This window comes from Labeo rohita, chromosome 21, assembly GCF_022985175.1.
Source record: "Labeo rohita strain BAU-BD-2019 chromosome 21, IGBB_LRoh.1.0, whole genome shotgun sequence".
NCBI classification, from domain to species: domain Eukaryota; kingdom Metazoa; phylum Chordata; class Actinopteri; order Cypriniformes; family Cyprinidae; genus Labeo; species Labeo rohita.
The window spans coordinates 27735871-27763350 of record NC_066889.1 but is presented as its reverse complement, the minus strand read 5'-3'; the positions used below and the strand labels follow the sequence as shown (position 1 = coordinate 27763350).

The 27480-nt window shown below is 33.1% G+C and overlaps 1 protein-coding gene across 3 annotated transcripts; it reads right to left on the bottom strand.

Moving 5' to 3' along the window:
* Nucleotides 1-45: 45 nt before the first annotated feature.
* On the bottom strand, nt 46-27401 carry kcnt1a (potassium sodium-activated channel subfamily T member 1a). Of its 3 annotated transcripts, none has more exons than XM_051092486.1 (31): nt 26946-27401; nt 26543-26683; nt 21374-21453; nt 21184-21286; nt 19144-19185; nt 18983-19031; nt 17158-17217; nt 16970-17044; nt 16807-16890; nt 16628-16722; nt 15127-15310; nt 14105-14269; nt 13883-14019; nt 12404-12467; nt 12014-12122; nt 11767-11875; nt 9970-10119; nt 9654-9889; nt 9367-9577; nt 7885-7990; nt 7599-7771; nt 7439-7510; nt 6541-6675; nt 6196-6307; nt 6015-6116; nt 5676-5759; nt 5467-5589; nt 3803-4094; nt 3354-3416; nt 3025-3109; nt 46-1120 (listed from the first exon to the last, which is right to left on the bottom strand). In XM_051092486.1, exons 1-31 carry the CDS (start codon nt 27092-27094, stop codon nt 1015-1017), a joined length of 3696 nt encoding a protein of 1231 aa, XP_050948443.1. In that variant the 5' UTR covers nt 27095-27401; the 3' UTR covers nt 46-1014. The 3 variants fall into 3 exon arrangements, with proteins under 3 accessions (XP_050948443.1, XP_050948444.1, XP_050948445.1); XM_051092487.1 differs by having other exon boundaries at nt 6015-6113; XM_051092488.1 differs by lacking the exons at nt 26543-26683; nt 26946-27401 and adding an exon at nt 23949-24249.
* Nucleotides 27402-27480: the final 79 nt, after the last annotated feature.

Sequence of the window (27480 nt, the reverse complement as noted above, 5' to 3'; positions counted from 1 at the left end):
CCATACAAGATGAAAATGACTTTGTTTCTCCATCAAATTTGAGGAAATGTAGCATTACATCACTTGCTCACCAATGTGTCACTTTGTAGTGAATGGGTGCCGTCAGAATGAGAGCTGATAAAAACATCACAACAATTCACAGGTAATCCACACCACTCCAGTCCATCAGTTTACATCTTGTGAAGCAAAAACCTGCATCCATCATAAAGACGTTTTAACTTTAAAGCATAATTTCTGGCCAAAACAGTCCATTATCCACAATAATCTTAATGATGAATTTGTTTCTTACAAACAGAGCTTTTTGCTTCACAAGATGTTAACTGATCGACTGGAGTGGTTGTGGATTATTGTGATGTTTCTATCAGCTGTTTGGACTCTCATTCTGACGGCACCCATTCACTACTAGTGAGCAAGTGATGTAATGCTACATTTCTCCAAATCTGATGAAGAAACAGACTCATTTACATTTTGCATGGCCTGAGGGTGAGCACATTGTGAGCTAATTTTATTTTTTATGTAAACTACCCCTTTAAGTCATTCTGTCTTTGAATCAACTGGTGCATCTTTCTTTAAAATAAATGCTACTTGCTTTGCCTAATGCAATAACACTGTGGCCACTGAACAGAATAAGTCTGTTTGTTATCTTTCTTAATGTAAAACACTGCAAGGCAATAAACAAACATGAAAACGAAAGGAGAAATGCATGCCTGCATTACAACAGCAAAAACCTGACTGGAATCATGACTGGAATCTTTTTTTACACTGACGTTATCGCCCTCTAGTGTCTGATTTGTGCGTTTATTACTGTGCTGGATAAATAACCCACTTCTCTGATAAAACATAAACTTTGACTTCACTGCACAATATTTCACAAAGCTATTTGTATCATATGCAGTGTTTCTAAGAGTGAATCTAAGAGCAAGAGCTTATATGAGTGAAAAGATTAAAGTGCCGACAGCTCTTTTATAGTCCAGTTCTATCATGGCTTTTGGCGTATGATGTAGTTCTGACCGGTTAAATCTTGTTGAGTTCTGGCGCGTCAGTCGTGGACCGGCACCGGCGGGTTTGTGCAGGCGGCGCTTCGGGTACGTGAGCCAGCGGATCCGGACGGATCAGGAACCTGCAGAATATGAGGAGCACTTTGATTCATGTTTGAGGTTTTACTCTGATAGTGTGATTCTTGACACTGAGATGTTTGTGAGTAAAAGTGTGTGCATTAGGTTTTGCGGTTGTTATGAGGGACAAATGCTGCTGTAAAGTTGCTTAAATGGGATGCACGCCCACAAACACACATAAATATGACCAAATGTCCCAATAAAAATAGTAAAACATGGAATGGCCTACATTTTGACGATTTCAGGGTGGTCCTCTTGAGAAAAACAAATGCATGACTAAATAATGTCTTAAATGTGTAAAAAAAAAAAAAAATCTAGAGTAAAATCTAAAATAAAATAATTACAGTTTGGTATGACCAAAATATCCAGTACACATAATTTTATATCACAGTAATGATGTATACAGTACAGTGTTGTTTTTGTATATGTATAATATTATTTATTCATATTTTTCTTAGCTTTTTATTTTTATAGTTTCAGTTTTCATTTAAATTTTAGTTTAAGTTTATCATTTTGTGCTTGTGTCATTTTTATTAGTTGTAGAGGATTTTTTAATTATTATATATAGCTTTAATTTATTTTTATTTCAGTTGTAGTTGTAATAATTTTAGTAATTAGTACTTTTCAGTTAGTTGCCAAATCAACATTTCTAATGTTTAAGTTTTAATATTTATACTTATGTCAGTGTTATTTTATCATTATTTTATTATAATATAAAATTTTTGTGATGATTTTAAATTACATTTAATTTGAAAGTATCTGTCATTTTTAGTAGTTATTGTTTTTGTCTATATAGTTTTTATTAACTTTTAATTCAGTTTTAGTTTTAGTTATTATAGTACTAATTAAACTTAAATTAAAATAAAAAATATTTATAGCTGATCATTATATATATATATATATTCAGTTAATGTTTATTTTATTTCAAGCTTTTTATTTTTATAGTTTTCAATTTTCATTTTTATTTTAGTTCAAGTTTGTCATTTTATGTGCTTTTGTCATTTTATTAGTTCTAGAGTTTTTATATTTATATATAGCTTTCATTTATTTTTATTTCAGCTGTAGTTGTAATAATTTCAGTACTTGAACTTATTTAATTTAGTTGCCTAATCAACATTTCAAATTTTTAAGTTTTAATATTTATGTTTATGTCAATGTTATTTTATCATTTTATCATTATTTTATCATAATATTAAATTTTAGTTTTTATTTTAAATTAAATTTAATTTGAAACTTTTAGTAATATTTCTGTAACTGTTTTTTATGTCTATATAGTTTTTATTCATTTTCATCATTCAGTTAGTGTTTGTTATTGCAAGCTTTTTATTTGCATTTTTCAGTTTTCGTTCTAATTTTAGATTTTAAGTTTTAATATTTATGTTTATGTCAGTGTTATTTTATAATTTTATCATTATTTTATCATATTACATTTTAGTTTTCATTTAAATTTTTTATTTGAAAGCTTTTAAAAGATTTTGTTTTGTCTTTTGTCTTTTTCAATAGTTTTTGGTTTTTATGTCTATATAGTTTTTATTAATTTTTATTTCATTTTTAGTTTTAGTTCTTACAATACAAGTTAAAATAAATGAAAATAAGAAGTGTTCAGTTAATGTTTATTTTATTTCAAGTAATGAAAATATTTTTTTTATTTCAGCGTTTTCAGTTTTAGTTTAGTTTCTGTTTTTAATCAAATATTTTTTATTTTAACTTTATTTTAATTACAGAAAATGACTTTAATATATAGTTCCCAAAAACAATACTGTTACCCTGATAAAGTACCTGAATATTTCTGAAAACTGTTGTCTTTTTAACCTATTTATGATTTTATTCAGCATCTTCAATTAGTTTAAGAACAACATCAGTTAAAGAAATGTGCGTATATGTTTATCTGCCAGGATGTGCTACATACACAACATCATTGAGCTGCAGCAGCGTGTCGGGGGCGGGGTTTATCAGGACATATGAGATGGAGTTCTGCTGGTCATTCAACTCATCTGCAACAGAGATTGGTGGATACACCTGTCACTCAAACAATGTGGGTGTGGTTAAAGTGCCACAGGGAAAGATAAAGCACTTTAATATCTTCTGGCTATAATATAACACACTTGTTATATGCTATGTAGCATGAAATACAAATCAAAAACAAGCACTGTCATTGACTGGGAGTAATAACGGATTAAAATAGTTATAAATGAAATCATGGTCAATAACACACATGCACCAGTAGAGGGAGTTTACCTTGCAAATACCCCAAATTAACTCGGTTCATCACATCACTGGCTGTTAGATTTGTGACATCTTCTATATGAGATTAAAATTAGAATGAAAAATAGGAAGAGAGAAATATTTAGAATCAAAATTAAAGCCTGGAAGTATATTTTTGGACAAAAAAGGAAACATATATTCAAGATTCAACGTAATGAGTGTTCACCAATCTTTGTACTTCCATAATTAGACAAATGTTCAGGTGAAACATGATATAAGAGAAATGTAGGACAGGAGGTGATTTTATCCATCAGGAATTTGTAAAAAGAAGAGGGTTATGGTGGTTACAGTCTCTTTATCGTATCAAAACAAACATGATTTTGGCGGATCTAGTCCAGTTATCTTCCACAAACCCAACTGCTTTACTTAAGCATAAACATATTATACATATTAATATTAATGAGGTAAGGGGCGTGGCTTACTGTATCCAGCCGAGTGCAGACCCAAGTGCTGCATGCGATTCCTGACCAGTTCCGTAAGCTCCTCCCTTTCCGATCGCCGTAACATGCCCAGACGCTGCTGGATGGAGCTGAGGGAGGAGTCGCTCCTCTTTACGCTCCGCCTACTGAGACGCCTCGTCCAGTGCATGCTCTTCTTTCTCAGAAGGGGGTGCTCTGATTGGTCACTGCTGGAGGAGCTCCGGGTGAGGATCTTTGACTCCTCCCCCTTCTCCCTGGTGTCGTTTAAGCCCTCAATGCTGACAGAACCTTGAATCTGGAGGCAGCAGTAACCATGGAAACATGAAATACAATGGGAAATATTAATAGTGCCGTCATGGAAATGAAAGAAAGGAATATTGAGTTAGCAGAGACTGAACACATAAGTACTGACAGTAGATTGACCACACAAGTACAGATAGATGGATGGACGGACAGACAGACGGACAAACAGACAGATGGATGGATGGACAGATAGACAGACAGACGGATGAACAGACAAACAGATAGACAGATGAATGGATAGACAGATAGACGGGCAGATGGATAAACAGATGGGCGGACAGACGGATGGACAGATAGACAATTAGATAGACGATTGGACAGACGGACAGAAGGACAGACAGATGGACAGATAGACGAACGGAAGGACGGACGGACAGATGGTTTGACGGATAGATGGACAGACAGATAGACAGATGAACGGCTGGACAGACAGATAGACAATCGGAGAGATGGACAGATGGACGAACAGACAGACAGATAGATGGACGGATGGACAAACAGATAGATGGACAGACAGACAGACAATTAGATAGATGATTGGACAGACGGATGGACTGACAAACAGATAGGCAGACGGACGAACAGACCAATGGACAGATAGACGGACGAACAAATGGATGAATGGATGGACGGATGGACAGACAGATGGATGGATGGACAGACTGACAGGTAGACAGACGGATAGATAGATAGATAAATAGATAGGTAGACAGATAGAAAGATAGACAGACGGACAGACATAGGGATGGATGAACAAATAGATGGAGGGACGTACAGGTAGATGGACAGACAGATGGATGGACAGACAAACAGATAGACAGACGGATGAACGGATGGAGAGACAGACAGATGGACGGACGGCCAAACCGATAGATGGACGGATGGACAAACAGACAGATAGATGGACAGATTAGATAATAAACAATTAGATAGATGATTGGACAGATGAACAGAAAGACAGACAGACGAACAGATAGATGGTTGGACGAACGGATGGATGGACAGACAGATGGACAGACGAACGGCTGGACGGACAGACAGACGAACGGACAGATGGACAAACAGACAGACAGATAGATGGACAGATAAACAGACAGATAGATGGATAAACGGACAGATAGAAAATTAGATAGATGATTGGACAGACGGACGGACTGACAGACAAACAGATAGATGGACGAACGGATGGATGAATAGATGGACAGACAGACAGGTAGACTGACAGATAGATAGACAGATACATAGATAGATAAGTAAATAGATGGATAGATGATAGATAGATAGATAGATAGATAGACAGATAGATGGACAGACAGACAGACAGATAGCTTTATAGATACATAGATATATAGAGAGATAGATACCTCAGGTGATGCGTGTGATTCTGTGCGGTAGATTCCGATGGGAATCTCTGAACTAGACGAGCAGAACTTCTGGAAGAGTCTCCCGTATGTGCGAATCCAGAGATCAGCCTCGCATACACGCATCTACACACACAGGAACATGTTCATAAACAAATACTGACAAATCACAATACACATCTAAACACATACACACCATGTGTTGAACTCACAGCGCACAGGTACCCTGATCCAGGCGTTGTGTCCAGTCCCAGCAGCAGTCTGGCTATTGGGATCATGTAGTCCTTCACAAAACACTCATGTACAAAACAAACCACAAAATGATCATAAAACAAAACCAATATTACTAACGCATCAGTCTGCATAACCAAACATCCAGAAACTTACCCCAAACTTTCCAACGGCATTGTATACTTTAAATGCATTGTAAGTCACCAAATGCATAAAATTACTAGTTATTATTTGAATAAGTTACTATTTTCACAAGAGGGCACTGTAAGTTTATTAGGGACAAATTATTTCTCTTTTAAACACACACCCACATATTTTACCTGGTACAGGAGTGTGTCCAGCATGCTGATGCTAAACACTCGACCAGCAGCAAACGGAAGACGAAACATGAAGGCGAGATTCGAGCCTTTGTCACGTTCCTTCTGTCAAACGAACACACACAGCTTACAATATTCCAACCACAAAACTACAGCATTCAATACTTAAATCTCAATCTCTCACCTTCTCTAGTTTGGACAGGGCGAGAGAGTAACAGTCCTTCGCTCTGAACTGCATGAACCTCATGTTTGACGGGTGAGTCAGTTCTGTGATTATACTAAGACTTGGAAACAACCTGGAGAAATGCAGACAGAGAATATGAGACTGTTATTAGATTATTTATGCATTTGGCAAACGCTTTTATCCAAAGCAATTTACAATGCATTCAGTGTTAACATGTTATTAGCTTATGCATTCCCCAGAAGCTGAACCCATGACCTCCGGCAATGCTCTACTTTTATAATGATATATTATGCAAATTATTTCAGTTTTTATTCACAGATTGCAGGTTGTCAGTTCTAGTCTCACCTGAACATGGTCTGCACATTGACGATGGTTTTGGCATCAGCCATATAGTCTTCCTCCGCACTCATAGTGCTTTCTTTATCCACCACCACTAGATTATCAGCATACAGAACGCCACACTGCAATAGGCTGTCCAAACTGTCAATCACACAAACATCCAATCAGATCTATTTACATTTAGAGGGACATATTTGAATTGCCTGTCAAATTGAAATTTTAAAAGATCATATCAAGTCATGGTATGAAATAATGTAACTATGAAATCACAAAGACTGTGATTTAAATATATGCACTGAAAATTCTTATTTTTTTATTAAACATTTTTTGTAATAACATTTATTATTTTTGTATAATATTTTATTTAACAATAATTTAATATCACACCATATATAATAACATTTTATAAAATATATGTAATTTATTATTTATAATGTAATTATTTATTAATTAATTAATTTATTTATGATGATACCGATACACAATCGCAAAAATGGCCAAATTATTTTAAATATAAAACTCATTTTAAACTGCAATCGTGATTTTATTAGTACAAAATAAATAAAATAAACAAATAATTAATTCACCAAATTGTGCTTGACTTATTTAAATAAATATTTGCACTTAAAATTATTATTTTCTTACATTTTTTTTATTTTACAGTGAAATATTACAGTAGCAATATTTATTGTTTTTGTTTAATATTTTCTTTAGCAATAATAATAATTATCGTCATTATATTGTAATTATTATTATTATAATTATTATAATTACAAACATTTTGGGCAAATTATGCATCTCTTTAATACATTTTTTTATCTACATTTTTATTAGCGAATTACTTTTTTCCCCCCAACAAATCATGCAGCCCTAGTTAAAGAGATGTTTTTTGGTCTAACTGTACTTGTCAATGGTGCCACCCATATAATACACCATTGGGAAGCAGGATATGGCCTCTAGGAAGTGGTCATCGGGTCTGCAAGAATTAGAAAACAGTTTTATTAATGCTATTGAAACACACATGAGGTGAATGTGTTGGTCTGTATGTGTGTGTATATGCTTACAGGTTGTCTAACAGCAGGACTATAGGGTTGAGCTCCCGTCTAGGTCTGTAATAGGCTCTTAAAGGCACTATGAAGTTGTAAAGGCCATTTCCTGCCGTCTCAGCAGAAACGATGATTAGTTTGTTTTTGAAGCCATACGCTTTTGCGTCTTCAAAGGAAACATGCTCACAGCTCTAGAAGAGCAAATATGAGATAAATATGACATGCTGATGTGGTCAAGTGCAATGCATATTGTGCAAATACAACATTTGGATGACATTCGTACCTCATGGAGGCTGGTGCTCACCTGGTCAAGCCGTAAACAGCAGAAATGGGCCTTCTGGGGCAGGAGATGGCAAAGGGTCGGGGAGCTTCCAATGTATGGAGAGTTTGGGGGGTATCCTTTCACAAATCTGAGGAAATGAACAGTAAAATATATCCAAACAGGGTTAGTTCGCATAAAAATATCAAATAGACATTTTTGCTTATTTTGCTTCTTCAGTGGAATGCAAAAGGAGAAAATTTAATGAATGTGCATGTGCTCTTTTACAGGGCTATGATTTTATTTAATTAAAAAAACATACTGTGATTTAAAATTAGATTTTTTGAAAGAAAAATAAACTCCAGATTTGCATGTTTGTTGGCAGCACAACTGGGTCAAACATTTTGTGATTATATATCAATATGTGCAATAAATACATTATTAATATGACATAAAATAAACAATCATAATTTTAACTATTACATAATTTTTACTCATATTATACTGTAAAATGTGTAATGTACAATCATTGTATTGTAAACTAATATTATTACTATTATTATTTTATTATAATGATATTATTAATAATAAATAAAATAAAAAAAAATTGAATATTATGTATATTAATATTATATAAATATAAATAACTAAATAAGAAATATAACTATTATTTATTATTTTTAATTATATTAAATTTATATATAAAATAATTTTATTTTTTATTCTATTTTGTTATGATTGCTATTATTAAAAATTTAAATATTAATTAAAAACTAGAAATAACTATTATTATTTTTTTTTATAAAATAAAAATCTAGCAGTTTATCACTGTAAAATTTCAAAAATAATATTTATGGCTGTCTTAATTACTTCATTTTTAAACATTAAACATTTTTTTGATTAATATTTTTTCCCTGATTAATTTCAATTAATTAAACAAATTAAGATTAAAAAGAAAACATGATATGGCATAATGAAATTGCATTTGTATTATAGTTTTATTCTTAAATATTTTTTTTTGGATTTGCAGTAAAATATTATATAATAACATTTATTATTTTTATTATATTGTATTTAATTATTATTATCATCATTATATTATATTAGATTATTACTTATTTATATTAATTTAAAGTTTGGCCAAATTGTGCAGCCCTTTTTTAAATATAAAACATTTTAAAATCACAATCACGACTTTATTAGATTGTTTAATGTTTTATTTAGTAATAATAATAATCATTATATTATAGTTTATATTATATTACATTATATTATATTTATTATTATATTGATTTATAATGTCAAAAAATTTGTGCACTTTTTTAAACACTTTTTTTCTTCGATTAATCTTGCAGCTCTACTCTTAATTGACATCTGACAGCCATCAGTGGGTGTCAAACTCAAACAGGAAGGACTAATGGTTTCATTAATCATATTTAGAAAAAAACGTACACACTTACTTTGCTCATGAAGTTGAGAAAAACCACAACATTTAGAAAAATAATTGGTGTTCTTGATGTTTCTCACTCATTAGCTGTTACATCTTCATCTGACTGTCCGGCCTCATCCTCTGATTGGTCACTGAGCAGATCACATGGCAGTAAGGAGGCGGAGTCAGCGAGTTCCAGAACAGGTGCTATGCTCGGGCGGCGGCTTCCTTGTTCGTTCTCAGGAGGCGGAGCCAGTTTGACTCCACTCTCAGTGGGACTGGTGTTTTGAAAATCCATGGCAACCGTTCCTGAAAAAAACAATCAACCAATTATAAACCGACGCTCTAACAACTTCCCGTCTCTCATCTATCCATTCTCTCTCACCCATGCTAGCGATGATGCTATGAACAGGAAGGCCAGACGGGCTGTTTAAAATGTCGCAGTGGCCCCGCCCCTTTCCCTGATCTTCTTCCTGTCTGAAGATGAAGGCGGAGTTTTCCTCCTTCGTGATGTTGATGTAGTAACAGGTGTCGCTGGCAGACATGATGTGGCGCGGTCCAGGGTTCAACAAAATGCTTTTGTTGTCTTCTCTCTTCACGCCGATCAAACACACTCCATACCTACACACACAAACAGATCAAAATAGCCTGTCAGCACCAGTTTCAACACATTTAATGTTCCAAAGTGCATATAAACCTACTTTTTGTGAGCATGAAAGGCCGCGTAGGTGAAGCTTTTGCTGTTGTACTCTCTGAAGAACATACTGTCACCCAGACGGATATGATAGACCTCATTACCCGAACAACGTCCGTACATCCTCTGCCACTGCTCTGGAGACTGCTGGCCTTCTCTAAAAAGGGATTTAACACGTAAATGAACTGAAAATGAATTTTTCTATTAAATGTTCATTTTATCAACTTGAACTTGATTACTGCAACGCTAGCATTCAAAAGTTTGGGGTCGGTAAGATTTGTAATTGTTTTTTAAGGAAGTCTTTTATGCACCAAGGCTGCATTTATTTGATAAAAAATCCAGTAAAAACAGTAAAATTGTAAAATATTTTTACTGTTTAAAAGAGCTGTTTTCTATTTGAATATATTTTAAAATAAAATTTATTCGTGTGATGCAACGCTGAATTTTCAGCAGCCATTACTCACGTTTTCAGTGTCACATTATTCTTCATCATTCTTTATATAAATCTTTTTTTAACATTATACATGTCTTTACTGTCACTTTAGATCAATTTAATGCATGTTTTTTGAATAAAAGTATGAATTTCTTAAAAAGAAAAATAAATAAACCCCAAACTTTTGATCGGTCACGTTTCAATGTTCAAAAACGTGTTATTATCAGAGAAGTTTTAAAATTAAGTGAACAAATTCTTGAAATAAAACTCAGTTTATTTTGTAAATAAAAATATATTTTTATCAAAAATAAATTAAACAAAAATACAATTTATAAATAAAAAAAATATATAAATTTTATAAATAAAATGGCATTTGCTGACTGTTTGAAAACAGTATTTTTTTTCAATTCCATGTTTTTGTGCTAATAGCACAAAAAATAGGGTTTCACGATATTGGATTTTTGCTGATATCCTAAATTTTTCAGCTCATGATACCAGTATATTTCCTTTTGGTTATGAAACAACACCAAGTCTCTCCTGTGTGGAAATTATAAGCAAATTATTTTTTATTTTGGTAAGTTTTTAACAAGAACGTATTTGTTAGAATTAAATAAGCAATAATTAATTTCTTTTATAATGACAGTACACTAAAGCTTTGAATATAACTACAAATAAACTATAAATTAATCGCTGCATTTTTTTAGAAACATAGGTTAAGATATATTAATTACAGGGACAAGTTTACCAGAACTTGATTATTACGACACTAGCATTTAAAAGTTTGGGGTTGGTAAATGTGACCAAATGCTCACCAAGGCTGCATTTCTTGGATGAAAAATACAGTAAAAACAGGAAAAATGTGAAATATTTTTACTGTTTAAAATAGCTGTTCTATATTTGAATAAATTTTAAAATAAAATTTATTTGTGTGATGAAAAGCTGAATTTTCAGCAGCTATTACTTCCATTTTCAGTGTCACATGATCCTTCAGAAATCAAGTTAAATATAAATATTTTTTAATATTATACATGTTTACTGTTGCTTTAGATAAACTTAATGCATCTTTGCTGAAAAAAAATTACAAAAAAAAAATCAACCCCAAACTTTTGAACAGTCATGTTTCATAGTGTTAAAAAACATTATATTTCTCAAATAAATTCTCAAAATAAAACAATTTATTTTGTCAGTAAAAATAAACTTTTAATAAAAAAAACAAACAAATACAATTTAAAAAATAAAAATATAAATAAAATGGCATGTGTTGAAAAAAACACATTGGAAACCTGTCTGAAAACAGTCAGTATTTTTCATTTTACACATGGTGGTGCTAGTACCACAGAAATTATACTTTAAAGGAGCGTTATGACTCACTGTCCTCGAGATGTGTGGACCAGTAAAGTGATTAGCGTAGATGTGGCCGGACACAGACAGTTCAGAGCCAACATGGCGTACTTAAACTCTTCTTCACACACAACGTGATCTGCAGGAAGAAACAGACTTAGAGCCAAGATGGCTGACGGCTACTAAAATAAGCCATCCAAGAGCTTCAAATGATATAAAGAATGAAAGAAAGAAGAATACAGAAAGAGTCAAAAATATTCAGAAAAAGAATTATTACCTGCAAATTTAACATGAAACTTGTTTTCTGGTTTGAGAATTTGGACAAAAAGAGGGCAGTTCGGAGCGAAGTCTTTCACAGCCCAAGCCCTCAGAATAGTCTGGTGATCCTGTCAATAAATCAATACTAGTCAATATCTGTTCATTACCTCTGTATTTAAATTTGATAAACTGATTGGATTGAATGCATAAAAGAAATTGTACCATCTGGTTGTAATATTTTTATTTTACTTATTTAGTAGAAAACAAACTAATCAATAAATGACAAATTATTACGAATAATCTACGTATTCTGGTGTAATATTATAATTTGTATGACAGATATTTTTTTTTTAAAAATATATACACATGAACGACTAATCAAAAGTGATTGATTAGTCTGAACACGCACCGCCGCCATACGATCAGCTTCATTCCTGCTGCTGAGAATGAAACATGCTTCTGCATCGTCCATCCTACAGAACAAAAGCGACCAATCACAGAGGCCGATTAACAAGCCGACCAATCACAGATGCTAAATTTCATGTTATTCCACCTCTTGTCTAATGCTTTCCTTTAAATGAGAATCCACTTCTAGAACAACAATTTACAAATAATTTACTCACCCCCTTGTCATCCAAGATGTTCATGTCTTTCTGTCTTCAGTAGTAAAGAAATTATGGTTTTTGAGGAAAACATTCCAGGATTTTTTTTCATTGGTGCCCCAAATTTGAACTTCCAAAATGCAGTTTAAATGCAGCTTCAAAGGGCTCTAAACGATCCCAGCCGAGGAAGAAGGGTCTTATCTAGCGAAACGATCGGGCATTGTTTTCTAAAAATAAAAATTTGTATACTTTTTAAGCACAAAAGCTTGTGTAGCACAGGCTCTAGGATGCGCGTCCATGGGTCGTTCTTGAACGATTCGTTCATTTTGAACGAATCTTTAATGTGACTCGGGAAGAACAAGTGGTCTCGGGGAGTGATTCGTTAAGTCGCGCATGCACAACATCCTATTAGGTTCTGTACTGGAAATAGTTCACCTGTTTCGAGTCTTTGGGTTTTTCAAGTTGTTCAATCATCTTATGTGGCTGTCACGTAAAGCTGATTTTGCTAAAAGGAACGAAACGACTCAAAAAAATATTTGTCAGTTTTGCTGAGCGAGACTCAAAGGTCCGAGTCGGTAAAATGATCCGAACTTCCCATCACTACTACGAATCACGTCTAAGTTCATTGTCTGTGTACTCCGGCTCAAAAAGGTAGAGTATGTCGAAAAACTCTATGTTATTTTCTCCTACAACTTCAGAATCGTCCGACATCGTTGTACCTTTTTGTTTGTAAACAGCGTTTGACTTACTTGCACTTTCTTAGTCTTTGCGCGTTCGCTTTGTAAACACTGGGTCTGTAGTTCCACCTACGTTCGGCGTGACCTTACGATGTGATTCAATAGTACGTGGACGCGCATCCCAGAGCCTGTGCTACACAAGCTTTTGTGCTTAAAAAGTATACAAATTTTTAGAGCCTTTGAAGCTGCATTTAAACTACATTTTGGAAGTTCAAAATCGGGGCACCAATGAAGTCCATTATATGAAGAAAAATCCAGAAATGTTTTCCTCAAAAAACAATTTCTTCACGACTAAAGACAGAAAGACATGAACATCTTGGATGACAAGGGGGTGAGTAAATTATTTGTGAATTGTTGTTCTGGAAGTGGACTTCTCCTTTAAACAATCAGCAAACTGTAGTTTATAAAGCAAAAAGTGAGATAAATTATGTGGGTTTAAATACAAGTATAAAAGAGCACATAATTAAGTATAATGAATGAATTTGATCATATGCAAATCCACATATGCTTAGGCAGATGTTGTGATTGGTCAATGAGGCTGTCACTCACTTGGCTCTCAATAAATCCTGGTTTTTGAGGGCGGAGCCTTGAAGGTAGATGACTCTTTGTGACCAGAGAGGGATCTGTAAAATCCTCCTCACCTGGACGTCCACCTCACATGGACACAAGATCACCACGTAATAATCCTAAACATGAACAAACACAACATGTGATCAAACTAGAACAAAATACTGTAAACATCAGACACACACAGACAAACAGTATACACACCTGTGTATGAGGGTGAGCGTAGAATTCATTGAGAAAGTCCATGAGCAGGTCGATTTTGAGAGTACTAACACATAAAACCACATGTCTCTCTGTCTGAGCTCGATGTCTGCTGTAGTTTCCTCCTGATTTCTGCCTTTCCATCCACAGATAGATCAGTTCCTCAAACTACAGCCAGAAAGGAATAAAAAGGTACACGGTAAAAACAAAAAATACTTTGAAAGATCATTGACATAGTCAAGTCAGTATTTGAGTGTAGACAGCCAGTAAGTAAATAAATAAATAAATAAAAATAAATAAATACATAAATATAGTAAATAAAACAAGTTTTTGAATTTATTCAATTATTAATAAAAATATAAATACAGTTAAAAAAATAAAAAAATAGTCTTGACAATAAAATGGCAAGTGCTAAAAAAGGAGAATAAATTAAAAACTCAACTTTTAATGAAAAATAAATTCGATTATTAATAAAAACTTTAATTTAACAAACGGAATACAAAAAAACACAAATCTTAACAGTAAATAGAATAGTATAGTAAATATTTTTTATATAAAATAAATAATTAATAAAAACTAAAATTAAATTAAACAAATACAATAACAATTTAAAAATCATCTTGACAATAAAATGGCATATTCTGGAAAAAAAAACATAATTTGGACTTTAAAAATAAATTCAATTATTATAATAATAAAAATTATTACATTTAAAAATAAAAAATATTTTAAAATATATTTTTGAAAATAAATAAATTATGAAAATAAATTAATTACATTAAACAATAAAAAATAAAACATAAAATATAATTTTAAAAGTAATTTAAAATATTTTCAAAAACAAAATAAACAAACTGTAAATACTATAAATATTCAAAAAATGAATTATTAATACAAAATACAATTTCTGAAACTAACAAAGATTTATTTCTTGTTTGGATTTGAAAAATGAAGGTGAGTGGATTTAAATAGTGTTTAATTAGAATTGTTTTGATAAATTTAAAGTAGTATTTGATTCCTCTGACCTGTAGAGGCAGCACCACCAGGGCCACACAGATCATCACCACCACCAGCAGCTGAGACGGCCAGATCTGCGGCGTCACATCGCCGAAGCCCACCGTAGAGAAGGTCACGATGCAAAAATACAAAGCGTTAAAGAGAGACAGACTCTTCTTTCCAGCACGCTCTAAATGCTGGATACCACATGTGCTGAAAGAGACAGAAACACTTCAGTGTAGGTGATGAGAGAAGAAGAAAAGCAGCTGTGATCAGGTGTACAGGTGGGCGATATAACCGTAGAACCAATAAAATGAGCAAAAATGTTGTATATATTGTGGTTGTGCAAGATGCATGAAAGGGATTGGCTGGTTTCTTTTATGCCCCGCCCTCCTTAGATACTGTTGTTAGCTTTGTCAAGCTTTTCTGCTATTGCTTGTACTGCAGCTGTCAAATACGGAAAGAAGCTATAAAAGTGAGTACATAAATTCTCAAAATGAAACTCAGTTTATTTTGTAAATAAAATATCTAAGATAAAAATTAAAAATGTAATTCTTAATTAAATCAAATTAAACAAATACAATAAATAATAAACTACATTTTTAATAAAAATAATTTCAAATATTAATAGGTAAATAAAATAAAATAAAATTAAAACTATTTAAAATAACAAAAAATCCTGACAACAAAACTAATAATTTTTAACAATTTATTAAAAATGAATAATTATTAACAAAATTAAATTAAATACATTAAAAAAAACTTCACTACAAAATGATGTGTGCTAAAAGAGGCTAAATAAAAAACTACATTTGAATAAAAATCATTTAAAATATTAATAATTACTAATTACTAATAATAAATAATTCAGTTTTTAATAAAAATGTTATCATACAAATACAATGAAATAAACCTTAAATAAAAATAAGAATTTAAAATAAAAAATAATATTCACAATAAAATAATGTACTGAAAGCGACAGTAAATAAAAACTACTTTTTAATAAAAGAAACAATTTTAAATATCAATAAACAAAATTAAATTAAATGTTTAAAAATGGTTTAAAATAAAAATAATTATGACAATAAAATAAAATGCAAAATAATGTGCTAAGAGACGGTAAATAAAAACATTTTTTTAAATAAAAAATAACTAATTCAGTTATTAATAAAAATCTAATTAAACAAATACAATTAAAAATAACAAAAATAATCTTTACTATAAATTTATGTGTTCTAAAAGAGTCAATAAATATAAAACTACATTTTGAATAAAAATACAACAAAATTACATTCTAAACATAATAAAATAAAATGGCATATGCTGAATATAAAAACAAAACTATATTTATAATAAAATAAATAATCAATAATCAATTTTGGATTTTTTAAATGAAGGCAAAAAGATTTAAACATGTTTAATTATCATAATCTATAATCTAATTTAAAATGTGCATATAAATTTAAGAATATAATTATATAAATTTTGGATATATCGCCCAGCTGTAAAACAGAGAAAAACTATTCTTACCCGGTGAAAACGAGACATAAGAGAGTGCAGATAAGAATGAGGACCTGGTTGAACATGGCCGAGTGTGTTCTCTGAATCGCCCGGTGCAGATCGTTCTGTAACACACACATATCGTCTGGTTTCTGTACAGCACTGGATAGACACTGGTGTGGGTTCATTCGGGAATGGTTAACACTCACTATCATGCTCTCCAGAGCACACTTGGCCAGCCAGCAGTTGAGAAACACCGGGATAAACAGGTTTCTGAGTGGAGGCCAGAAGATCTGACACAGAGGAAGAATCAAAGAGGTCAGAGTTCATTATCAGATGTAGTTTGGGATTTCGCTCTGAAATGCTTCTTACCGTTATGATGAAAGGAACAGTATTTAGCATCTCCAACAGGAAAGACACCTGAAATATCTGCTCCCATATATTACCCTGGAAAAAATATGTGCCAAACAAAATCCGGTAACTTCAGGTCTCAGACTGAGAAGAAACTGAGTGTCGAAAATTAATAAACGTTCACGCTTGGCACATATGCACAAATTTACCTTGTAGCTAAGGTACATTAGCAACATGGCCTCCATGAAACTGATGGATGCTACGATCACCTGAGGAAACAAAACACCTAATAGTGAAATTTCAGCTCACAAGACATTATAATTATTCATTTAGATGAAAAAACACAAGCAATTTATTATACAGAAGCCAAAAATAACCATAGTACTCAATTTCAAGAGCAAACTTAGTAGGCTGGCGGCATCTGCTGGTCAAAATGGTGTAAATGCAACAAAAACCGGTATAACCTAATGAAAAACCTGTATAAGCAAATGTTGTCATAAAAGTTTATTCTAATAAATGTAATCTAGAAACAATTAAATAGCATTAAATGTGAAGGTTCAGTAAAATGTGTGTTTTATTAATTTGCATTCTCTGTTTTGTGTGTTATTAAGCAGTACCTGTTAAAATGAACCTACATTACAAAACTGACCTGAAATGAGTTAAAAATCATTACTAAATTACTGCCAAAAAATATTTTTTTGAAATTCTCAATAAAGATTAATGTATGTTTTAGTGTTTTACAAAAAAGTAAATAAATAAATAAAATTACTTGCAATTTTTTTGTAATTATTTGTGAAATTTACTAGCAATTTCTAAATGAAAATCGTTTCTCCCCCAATATTTTTTCAGCGTAGCTGCAAATAATTTTAAAATATTTTAAAACCAAGGATTAAAGCAAAGCCTTGTTTGCTAAAATCAGATCACTTTGATTTTGGCTTTGATTTTGTAATTCTTAATAAAACTCAATACAACTGAATTTAAAACAATAACAAAAATTCTTTACTACAAAATTATGTGTGCTTAAAGACAAAAAAAACCTACATTTTAATTAAAAATAATTTCAAATATTAATAATCAAATTAAATTAAAAATTTTGACAATAAAACTAATATATAATTATAAAATTAAACAAACAATTAAAAAAAACACAAAAAATAGTAAATAAAAAAACTAATAATTTAAAATAATAATAAACAAAATTTAATTAAATAAAAATGGTTTAAAATAAAAATAATCTTGACAATGAAATAATGTGCAAAATAGTGTGCTAAATGAGACAGTACATTAAATTGTTTTAATAAAAAATATAATCAAACAAATACAGTTAAATAAACCTTAATTAAAAATAACTGTTTAAAATAAAAATAATCTTCACAATAAAATTTGTCTTGCAGTGTAGCTGCAAATAATTTTGAAATATTTTAAAACCAAGGATTAAAGCAAAGTCTTGTTTGCTAAAATCACTTTGATTTTGATTTTAAAAAAATGTGTAAATGTCGCAAGCACTGTTTTGACAGCTAAAATAAACCATTTAAATAGAAGACTCTGTAGCATGAACGACTGTGTCTTAAGTACTAGTTTGACTAACTAGCAATTAATCAAGTGGTAACCAGCCTTACTTTTCAGTTTTTAATGAGACCAATCTACTTTTTTATCTAACCGATTATAAAAAGTTATACCAGTCTTGCAGAAATAAATTAGATGACTAACTTTTAAGACTACTCTAAGCAGTTTATGCAACCGACCAAGAAGAAATGGCAACACTTTACAATAAGGTCTCATTTGTTAACACTAGTTAATGCATTAACTAAAATTAACTATCAATGAACAATATATTTTCAAGCATTTAGTTCACAGTGCATTGACTAATTTTAACAGATATAACTTTTGATTTTAGTAATGTATTAGTAAATGCTGGACTTAACTGTGATTAATCAATGCTGGTCATGTTAACTAATATAATTAACTACTCTTAACAATGAAACCTTACTGTAAAGTGGTATCATATAAATGTTTACGTTTCTTTGGACTCACCTGAATCGCCCAAACTGGTACTTTTCTGTCTACCCAGAATATCAACTCCCTGGGAGAACGAGGCAAATTAGAGCAAATGAATTAGAATTATGACATCAGCCTCGAATCACATCTGCATAACTGAAAATAAACCGCAATTTGTCGCTGATGTTTTGTCTCACCAGTTGATCTCGTTGGTCTGCGTGGTGCTGTTGCAGTTGACGCTGTAGAAAGAGGAGGTGTGGGTCTCTTACTGTGACACATCAATCTATAGGGGCATTTTACTGCAGCATAAGAAATGATTCACTAACTTACTTTGAATATTAAAAAATTCTCTAATAGCAGCAAATATGAGTCATGGTAATCATGTTCTATAAGGCATTTTACACTTGCAAACATTAAAGGAATAATTTATCCAAAAACGGAAATTTGCTGTCAAGGCCATACATGATGTACGTGACTTTTTTTTTTTTTTTTTTTTTTTTTTTTTAGCTAAAACCATGGTGGTGATTCATAAAATTCAAAAAGTTGCTAACATCACTTAAGGGTCAAAAAAAAGCAACTTGCAATCCAGAGTCTGGTTCGTGAATGAATCACTCTTTTGAAGTGATTCTTTTTAGTGAACTGGATGAATCAGTTCACCAAATCAGACTGAAGCGCCTGAAACAAGTTAGTCAATCAAAACTCACTTTCGGATGTACCACAGTCACTCCGACTCGAAATGAGCCAAAATAATGGCATATACCCATCCTATGATGAATTAACTGATTCAGAACTTCAGTTCCTCCAACAGTCACTGAACTGATGAAACAGTTCTGACTCGGACTGAAGACCGATAACACACTGATGTGAGTATGCGTGAAGCGTGCACTTGTATAAAGGCAAAATTAAAAAGAAAGGAGCCTATATGACTCATGGAAAAATCAAAACTAATAGGTACAGCAGCATACACACAGAAACACACATGAAGAAACACAGGTATAAAAAAAGATAAATATTGTATATAACATATGATATAGGCAAGCAACATCACACGACCATGCACCAGCATGACTGATTTTGACACTAATTTTACACAACAATAGTTCAATAAACAAGTAGTTAATATTAAGTAACCTACATTTTAGATACATTATTGACCGTTTTTGCTAACGAAAATAGTTCTAAGCAAAGAATCTCTGAGCAACACACAGTAGTGTTTCATCACTGAATGATTCAGCATTTCTGAACGAATCAGGTGAGTCAATGATTCTGTGAACCATTCAAAATGACAGTCACAGCCATTTGAACGAATTGGTTGAATCAGTGACTCACTCATTAAGACTGGGTGATGACTTGGTGGTTTGGTTTCAAATTTAAAAGTATAATTTTCATTTAATTTCTTTTTTTTTCAACATTTCGGATTTAAATGTTAAAAAGCAAACCATTATTCTTATAACAGAATTTATGCATTTGCAATTTTACTGTGTAAATGCCTTATGGAACCTTCATTAAACAGTCTGACTAAATACATCTAAATGGCACTTTCGATGCATCGACACATACATTTAGTAAAATTAGAAAATATTGCCCTTCATAAAGGTAAAAAGTGTCCTAGAAATCAATTTAAGGCAAATATCACAAATATGCTGATTAAAGTAAGACCTCATAGAGCAGTGATGAGACTGTTGCTTCAGAATGGATTACATTTGTGACAAAAATAGACATGTAAAACATCTATATTTCACATCATTTGTTGAATACTTTAATATAATTGTGCATATGTTACATCATTGCACGATTATGTAAACAAACTGGTGAATTTTAAACCTTTAAATTAAAGTTCTTTAAATTAAACTTTTTTAAATTTAAATTTTAAACTAGTTATTTGAACACTGAAACTATTTGAAAGAACCAGTTCACAGAAAATAATCGGATTTCGCCGTTTGACCGAGGCTATGAATTAATGACAGTAATGTTATAAATAATCTTTAACCTCTTGCACAGACTGATCCTTTCACTTCATAAGACCTCTGTGTATCGCCAGGAGCCATGGGTATTAATTTTGTCTTGCCTATATATGCTTTTTTGACTCTCACGTGATGGTAGCTGTTGACTTGGTTTAATCTAAAAATCACATTTACTGTTCTCCTGAAGAAAAACTACATTTTGGATGGCCTTGTTTAAATTAACATCAAATGATCAGTTTTGGGTGAACTATCCCTTTAAGACACAGTGTGTACCATGTGTGGCGGAGCTGAGCCGGATTGTCCGTCATGACTCGTATGATGTAAAGAACGCATGTCAAAAGCTTCAGGCAGAAGTTAAATATTCGGATCCTTAAACCTGGAGGTAAAAGGTCAGTGCATTAACAAACCATAAAACAGACATTCTGATAATAAATGTACATATGCACAGTTCAAACTGACTTACTGGATCTTTGGTTTTTGATGAAGAAAAGTTTGAGTCTCTCTTTAAACGTGTTCTCATCCACATAAAACTCCACATGGACCCTGCAGGGAGAAAAATAACACCATAGTCCAATAACCTCAACCAATATCCAGTCAATAAATCACTGACTAAAATCTTACAGAATGATCAAATTAAAATCGTATTAAAACTTTTGCGAATAAAACCCATCCCATGTGTTCATGAGAACAAAATATCAGTAATAAAATAATAAAGCGCTGCTCCACCGGAAGAAGCCTCTTCTTTCCTACACAATAATTACTTGCGCCTCAGAGCATGCGGATGAATGGTGCAATAAATGCTGCTGACGAAACAAATGACAAACAACGTTTTTTTGCATTTAATGGCTGATGTTTGGGAATGCATTGTTGAAAGAAAATTAATCCAAATCATTTTAATCTGGCATTTTAAAATTGCTAAAATAATATTTTAGATGGTGTGCGATGAGATTGGTCCAGTTATTCAATCAAATGATCTATTGAGGGAAAGATGCATGAATTTTTGTTGCACATTCAGGAACTTATTCAATAAATGTGTTTCCATCAAGTTTACATGTAGGTTTTCTTACCAGATAAAAATAATATCCCTCCAATTGAGTTTTTTTATGTGCATCCTGCCATTTCTATCCAGCATTTTTTATGCAATATTGCAAAATTCACATAAAAAAATCACGGATGGAAACATAAATATTGGCTTTAAAGTGACTGTTCCAATACCTTTTGGGGATACTGTAATAACTTTATTTATAAAGCACAATTAATCGAAGTCAAATACATGGTTTCAACAAACTGTCACACAAATGGAGAGAAAATAAAAGTAGGAAAAAATGTTATGAAAGGTGGATCCTTATACAGTCTGCGTGGGTGAAGTGTGTATTCATGCATGTGGGTAGTTGAAATACTTTTAGAAAGTTCACAAGTCCCGAAGTGTGACATGCTAAACTATCTAAAAACAGCATTTTATTAATTATTTTATCATTATCATGCATGCATGCATATATTAGTGCAATTTGAGATTCCTTAGTAAAAGCAAAATCTTATTAAAATGGAGAAACATGCACGCATTTTAACGTAAAATCTTGACAGCAGATGCATTATGCATCAAATACTCATGTAGATATTGATTAAAATGCATTAAAGAAGTCAGCTTCCAAAACAAAGATTCATATATAATGTACTCACCCCCTTGTCATCAGATGTTTATGTTTTTCTTTCTTCAGTCGTAAAGAAATTATGTTTTTTGAGAACATTTCAACATTTTTCTCCATATAATGGACTGACATGGTGCCCCGATTTTGAACTTCCAAAATGCAGTTTAAATGCAGCTTCAAACGATCCCAAATGCGGTTATAAACGATCCCAGTTGAGGAAGAAGGGTCTTATCTAGCGAAACGAACAGTTATTTTCATTAAAAAAATACAATTTAAATACGCTCAAACGCTCTTCTTGTCTTGCTCTCCCTAAACTATTCTGGTTCAAGACAGTTAGGGTATGTTGAAAAACTCCAACCATATTTTCTCCCTCAACTTCAAAAATCATTTCAAAATCATCCTACATCGCTGCAGAAGTACCGACACAGTCTTTGCAAAGTGAACATGCAAAGAAGATCAAACACCCTTAACAAAAAAGGTAAAAGAGCCATATAGGATGATTTTGAAGTTGAGGGAGAACATGAGATGGGAGTTTTTCGACATACCCTAACTGTCATGAACTGGAACAAAAACAGAGTTTAGGCAGAGTAAGACAAGACGAGCGTTTGACATTAAAAAGTATATTTTTTATGAAAATAACTGATCCTTCTTTCTCAGCTGGGATCGTCTACAGCCGCATTTAAACTGCATTTTAGAAGTTTAAAATTGGGGCACCATATCAGTCCATTATATGGAGAAAAATTCTGAAATGTTTTCCTCAAATAACAATTTCCTTACGACTAAAGAAAGAAAGACATGAAGTACATTATATGTGAATCTTTGTCTTGAAAGTGGACTTCTCCTTTAATCATGTTATATAATGTCAACAGAAATACTGTCTTCCCTATATATGCCATTATATCTGACTTTTCATGTGCATGTAAGTGTAAAACCAGTGCATAAAGACTCTTTCCATCACCATGTTTTACTCTGTTTACATAGTTCAGCACTAAGAGCAATTCTCTACATTACAATCCCAGGCATCTTCACTGGAGATGCGATGTGTCTGCCAGTTCCCATGGAGACCACAGGAGCGGTGGTTTTATTTGCCATCATAAAGTGAGACGAAGCCATCAACATTACAACCCCTGACACACGGTCATGTCCGAAATATTCCATATGTCTCTGCTAGAAAACTCATGGGTGATTTAACACATAAACACTGCCAAACTGGTAATAAACTTATGAAAAATACTAAAACTTTGACAACAACTGAAAAGTGCAGCACCTGATATGCACAACAGTATTCCAGCTTAAGGAAAATAGCAAGTAAGCCAATCTTGGTGAACATTTCCAGGTATTCAAACATGCAGAAGACTGCAGTGATTCTTAAGAGATGTCGTATCCTACCTCTGCCCGGCATCGCTACCAAAAGAGTCCAGCCTCCAGTTGACCAGAGCGGGGTTAACCCAGGACGGCACTGCATTCTTCTGTTCCATAACAGAGAAAACCCAGAGGCTTTCTAGACGAGGATGTGCGGAGATCTGAGCTGAGAGGATTGTTATGGAAGTACATAATCTACAGCGGCGCGGTTCAAAATAACCCGCCCACACGCTCTTGATTGCAGGCGCGCAAGCGTGCGCTTCCCTGCCAGAGTTCTGCTTGGTCTCTCTCTGTCGTCTATGTCTCTTCGTTAGAATTTCAATGCACTTTAATTGTTTATTAGTTGTACTAGCATCCCTTTGTCAAATATGGGCATAAGTTTTTGACGTGCATAACACCTGTTGAAAACCATTATATGCATTCTGTTAATCCGTGAAGCTTATTAAACATACATACACGTTATTTTTGTATAGTGATGAATGTCTGTCGTCATAGCAACATGCCTCAAGCATATTTGTCTTTGTGATGCTGGAAAGTCACACAAGTGTACGTAGGGCTACCATAATGTGAACTTTGAATGAAGGAGCAACTCAAGCTCCAATTTAAATGTCAATCAAATGAGCAATTCTTTGGCTTATTCCCACTTTCCACCTTTCCGCAGTGCCCACCCTCTCTCTCCCTCCTGTTCTCAGGAAATTACAGATAATAACCTGCTCAAGAGGCTATTTCTGTCGATCTGGAGAGATGTGGCCGTGTGCCCACACACACACGCACGATGAGACTTTTTCTTAACATTCAAGGGTTGCCAGAATCGAAGAGCCAAGGAAATACTTCTTTCGCTCTCTTGTTCAGCGGTTTAAACAACAAATGCAAACATGAATTGATTTTAATGTTTTCTGCGCTGCTGGCTCACACAAAACGCACCACCAAGATGCAAGAATTTTCTGAGGTTGCTAAGTGAGTTTAGCATGTTGAAGTGCAATTGCTTACTTTACACACAAGACGCAAACACTCTCGGTGCGTCTGAAATTGCACACTGCCTGAGCAGGTGCTACATTTGGAGTTGAATTTTACTCACAACCATTAAAAAATATATAATGTTCTGTATAGTATGACTATAGGTAATATGAATCAAATTCGGATGCACCACATCCGCCATGTTGATTATGGTCACGTGACTCACAGCATTAGTTGCTTTACTTCACAGCCATTGACAAGTACTCTCCAGTGCCTCATGGGGCAGTAAGTGTCCATCGAATGCACATTAAGTAAGCCATCCAGGTACTTTCTGTCTGCTGTTTTTAAATACTATGAATATGGATATACTACTCGCCTCCATTACTGACAATGCAGCTAAAGTAATGGTTAAACTGGGTAATAAACAGTAAACAGTAAACAGATTTTTACAAATTGTAAACTTGTAGTTAAAGTAATCTATTGGATTACATTTATTAGGTAATGTATTTGGATTATTTTTTTGTTACTTTTAGATTACTTTTTACCTTATTTGGAAGAAAATCTATTCCATTCTTTGTTATCAACTTCATGGCAAGTATTAAAAGAGAAGTTCATGTCTTCCTTTCTTCAGTCATAAAGAAGAAGTTGTTTGAGCAAAACATACCAAGAATTTTCTCCATATTATGGACTTCAGTGGTGGCAAATGGGTTGAAGGTCCAAATTGCAGTTTCAATGCTTCAAAGGGCTTTACATGATCCCAGCTGAGGCATAAGTGTCCTATCTAGCAAAATGACAGATCATTTTTTCTAAAAAAAACAAAACAAAAAACATTTATATACTTTTTAACCACAAATGCTCATCCTGCACTAGCTCTGCTATGGACATGCACGTCTTCACGTATTGCGTAATCACGTTGGAAAAGTCACGTGTGGTTAGTTCTTCATCTGTGTACTTTGGTTAAAAAAGGCAGGGTAGGATGAAAAACTCATTTTCTTCAAAATTGTTTGACAGTTGTTTTACCTTTTTTGTAAAGGGCGTTTGACTTTCTTTGCATGTTTGCTTTGGGTCGTAAACACTAACGAGTGATGTTGAGCTAGCACAAAAAGAGCATCTGTGGTTAAAAAGAATAAAAATGTGTATTTTTCTTAGAAAATGGCCAATCGTTTCGTTAAATAAGACCCTTTTTCCTTAACTGGGATCGTGTAGACCTTTGAAGCTGCATTAAAACTGGACCTTCAACCCGTTGGCCACCACTGAAGTCAATATATGGAGAAAAATCCTGGAATGTTTTCCTTAAAAACCTTAATTTCTTTTTGACTGAAGAATATTAACATCTTGGATGACATGGGAGTAAGTAAATTATTAAGAAATTTTCATTCTTAATTCGAACTTCTCCTTTAAACATTTTTACGCCAGGGTTTCCCAAACTGGGGCTTGTGAATGAACTATCCAAATGTATAAAAGTGATAGAAAGGTAAATTTAAGGTACAAAATATCAATAAATAATCAATAAATCATCAATAAATACTGTGTAGTCATGTAGTCTATTAAAACTGTAATCTGATTATGAGCGTTTAAAATGTAATATAATTACAAGTACTTAATCCATAGTATATGTAATCATTTTTACCTGGCACTGGCAAGAAACATCACTATGCATGTACCTGTCATCATGAAATGTCTGGTCTCCTAGCAACAGGTCTCGGAACCGGAAATAGGTTTGAAGGGATGGAACCACAGATGCTCCAGCGGTCATCTCGAGATCCTGTACATTTAAGACCACCCCTCTGCCCCCACACCTTGGACTAACAATGACAGAAAAGACAGGGACATGGTGGTAAAGAAACTACTTGACGTTTTAAAAAGCAAACTAGTGTCTTCTGAAGAAAAGCCAGTGACGTTTTGATGGTGTAATAAAAAAACCCGCATTACCACCGATCAAGACAAAATATACCATAAAAAAATCTACAACAGATATTGTTACTACAACACGTTCTCCCAGGGCATTTAGAATGTAGTTTAAAACGTTTAAACTTGGTTCTGAAGACATCTGTGCGCGCACTTTACCTCAGGCGCGCGGTGCGCGTGCTCCCGTCATCATATTCAAAAGTGTGGTTGGTGTAGCACGCGCCGCTCATCTGTTCATCCGGCGAGCGGCGCGCGGACGGAAACGTCACTGGCACTGTATCTTCCTCACGAGCCAGAGCGTCAGGCATCGCGCGCTTTATGATTTGAAAAAAAATCCGTTATCCAGTCAACGGTCAAAATCTCCGCTAAAACCTTTCTCAGGTAAAAAAAACTTTTGAGGTAATAAGTATGTTATCCAAAAAACATGGTGAGCGAATATCAAAGCCTAATATGAAACTGACATTCAATCAAGCTTCACTTGAACTTTTATGATTTTTTAAAATAAAACCTGTGGCGCATACCGGAGTCTCTCAACTTCTACATCAACTAACATTGAGAGGTAAGATTGTCGTTGCATTTTAAAGTGTCAGACACAGCGCCGTGTGCTGGACAGCCTTGAACAGCATCTTATTCATCATGAATAATAACTATTACTCTGTAAAAAAAAAGACATCAAGAGTCTTTTAGTTGCCAA

What these genes read in the sequence shown, in the direction of transcription:
- kcnt1a (XM_051092486.1), bottom strand. Translation starts at nt 27,094, where the DNA reads ATGCCTGACGCTCTGGCTCGTGAGGAAGATACAGTGCCAGTGACGTTT. An exon ending in ACGCTCACCCTCATACACAG is followed by an intron (nt 14,020 to 14,104) that starts GTGTGTATACTG and finishes GTTCATGTTTAG; the next exon opens with GATTATTACGTGGTGATCTT. An exon ending in TAATTTGGGGTATTTGCAAG is followed by an intron (nt 3,110 to 3,353) that starts GTAAACTCCCTC and finishes TCTCTGTTGCAG; the next exon opens with ATGAGTTGAATGACCAGCAG.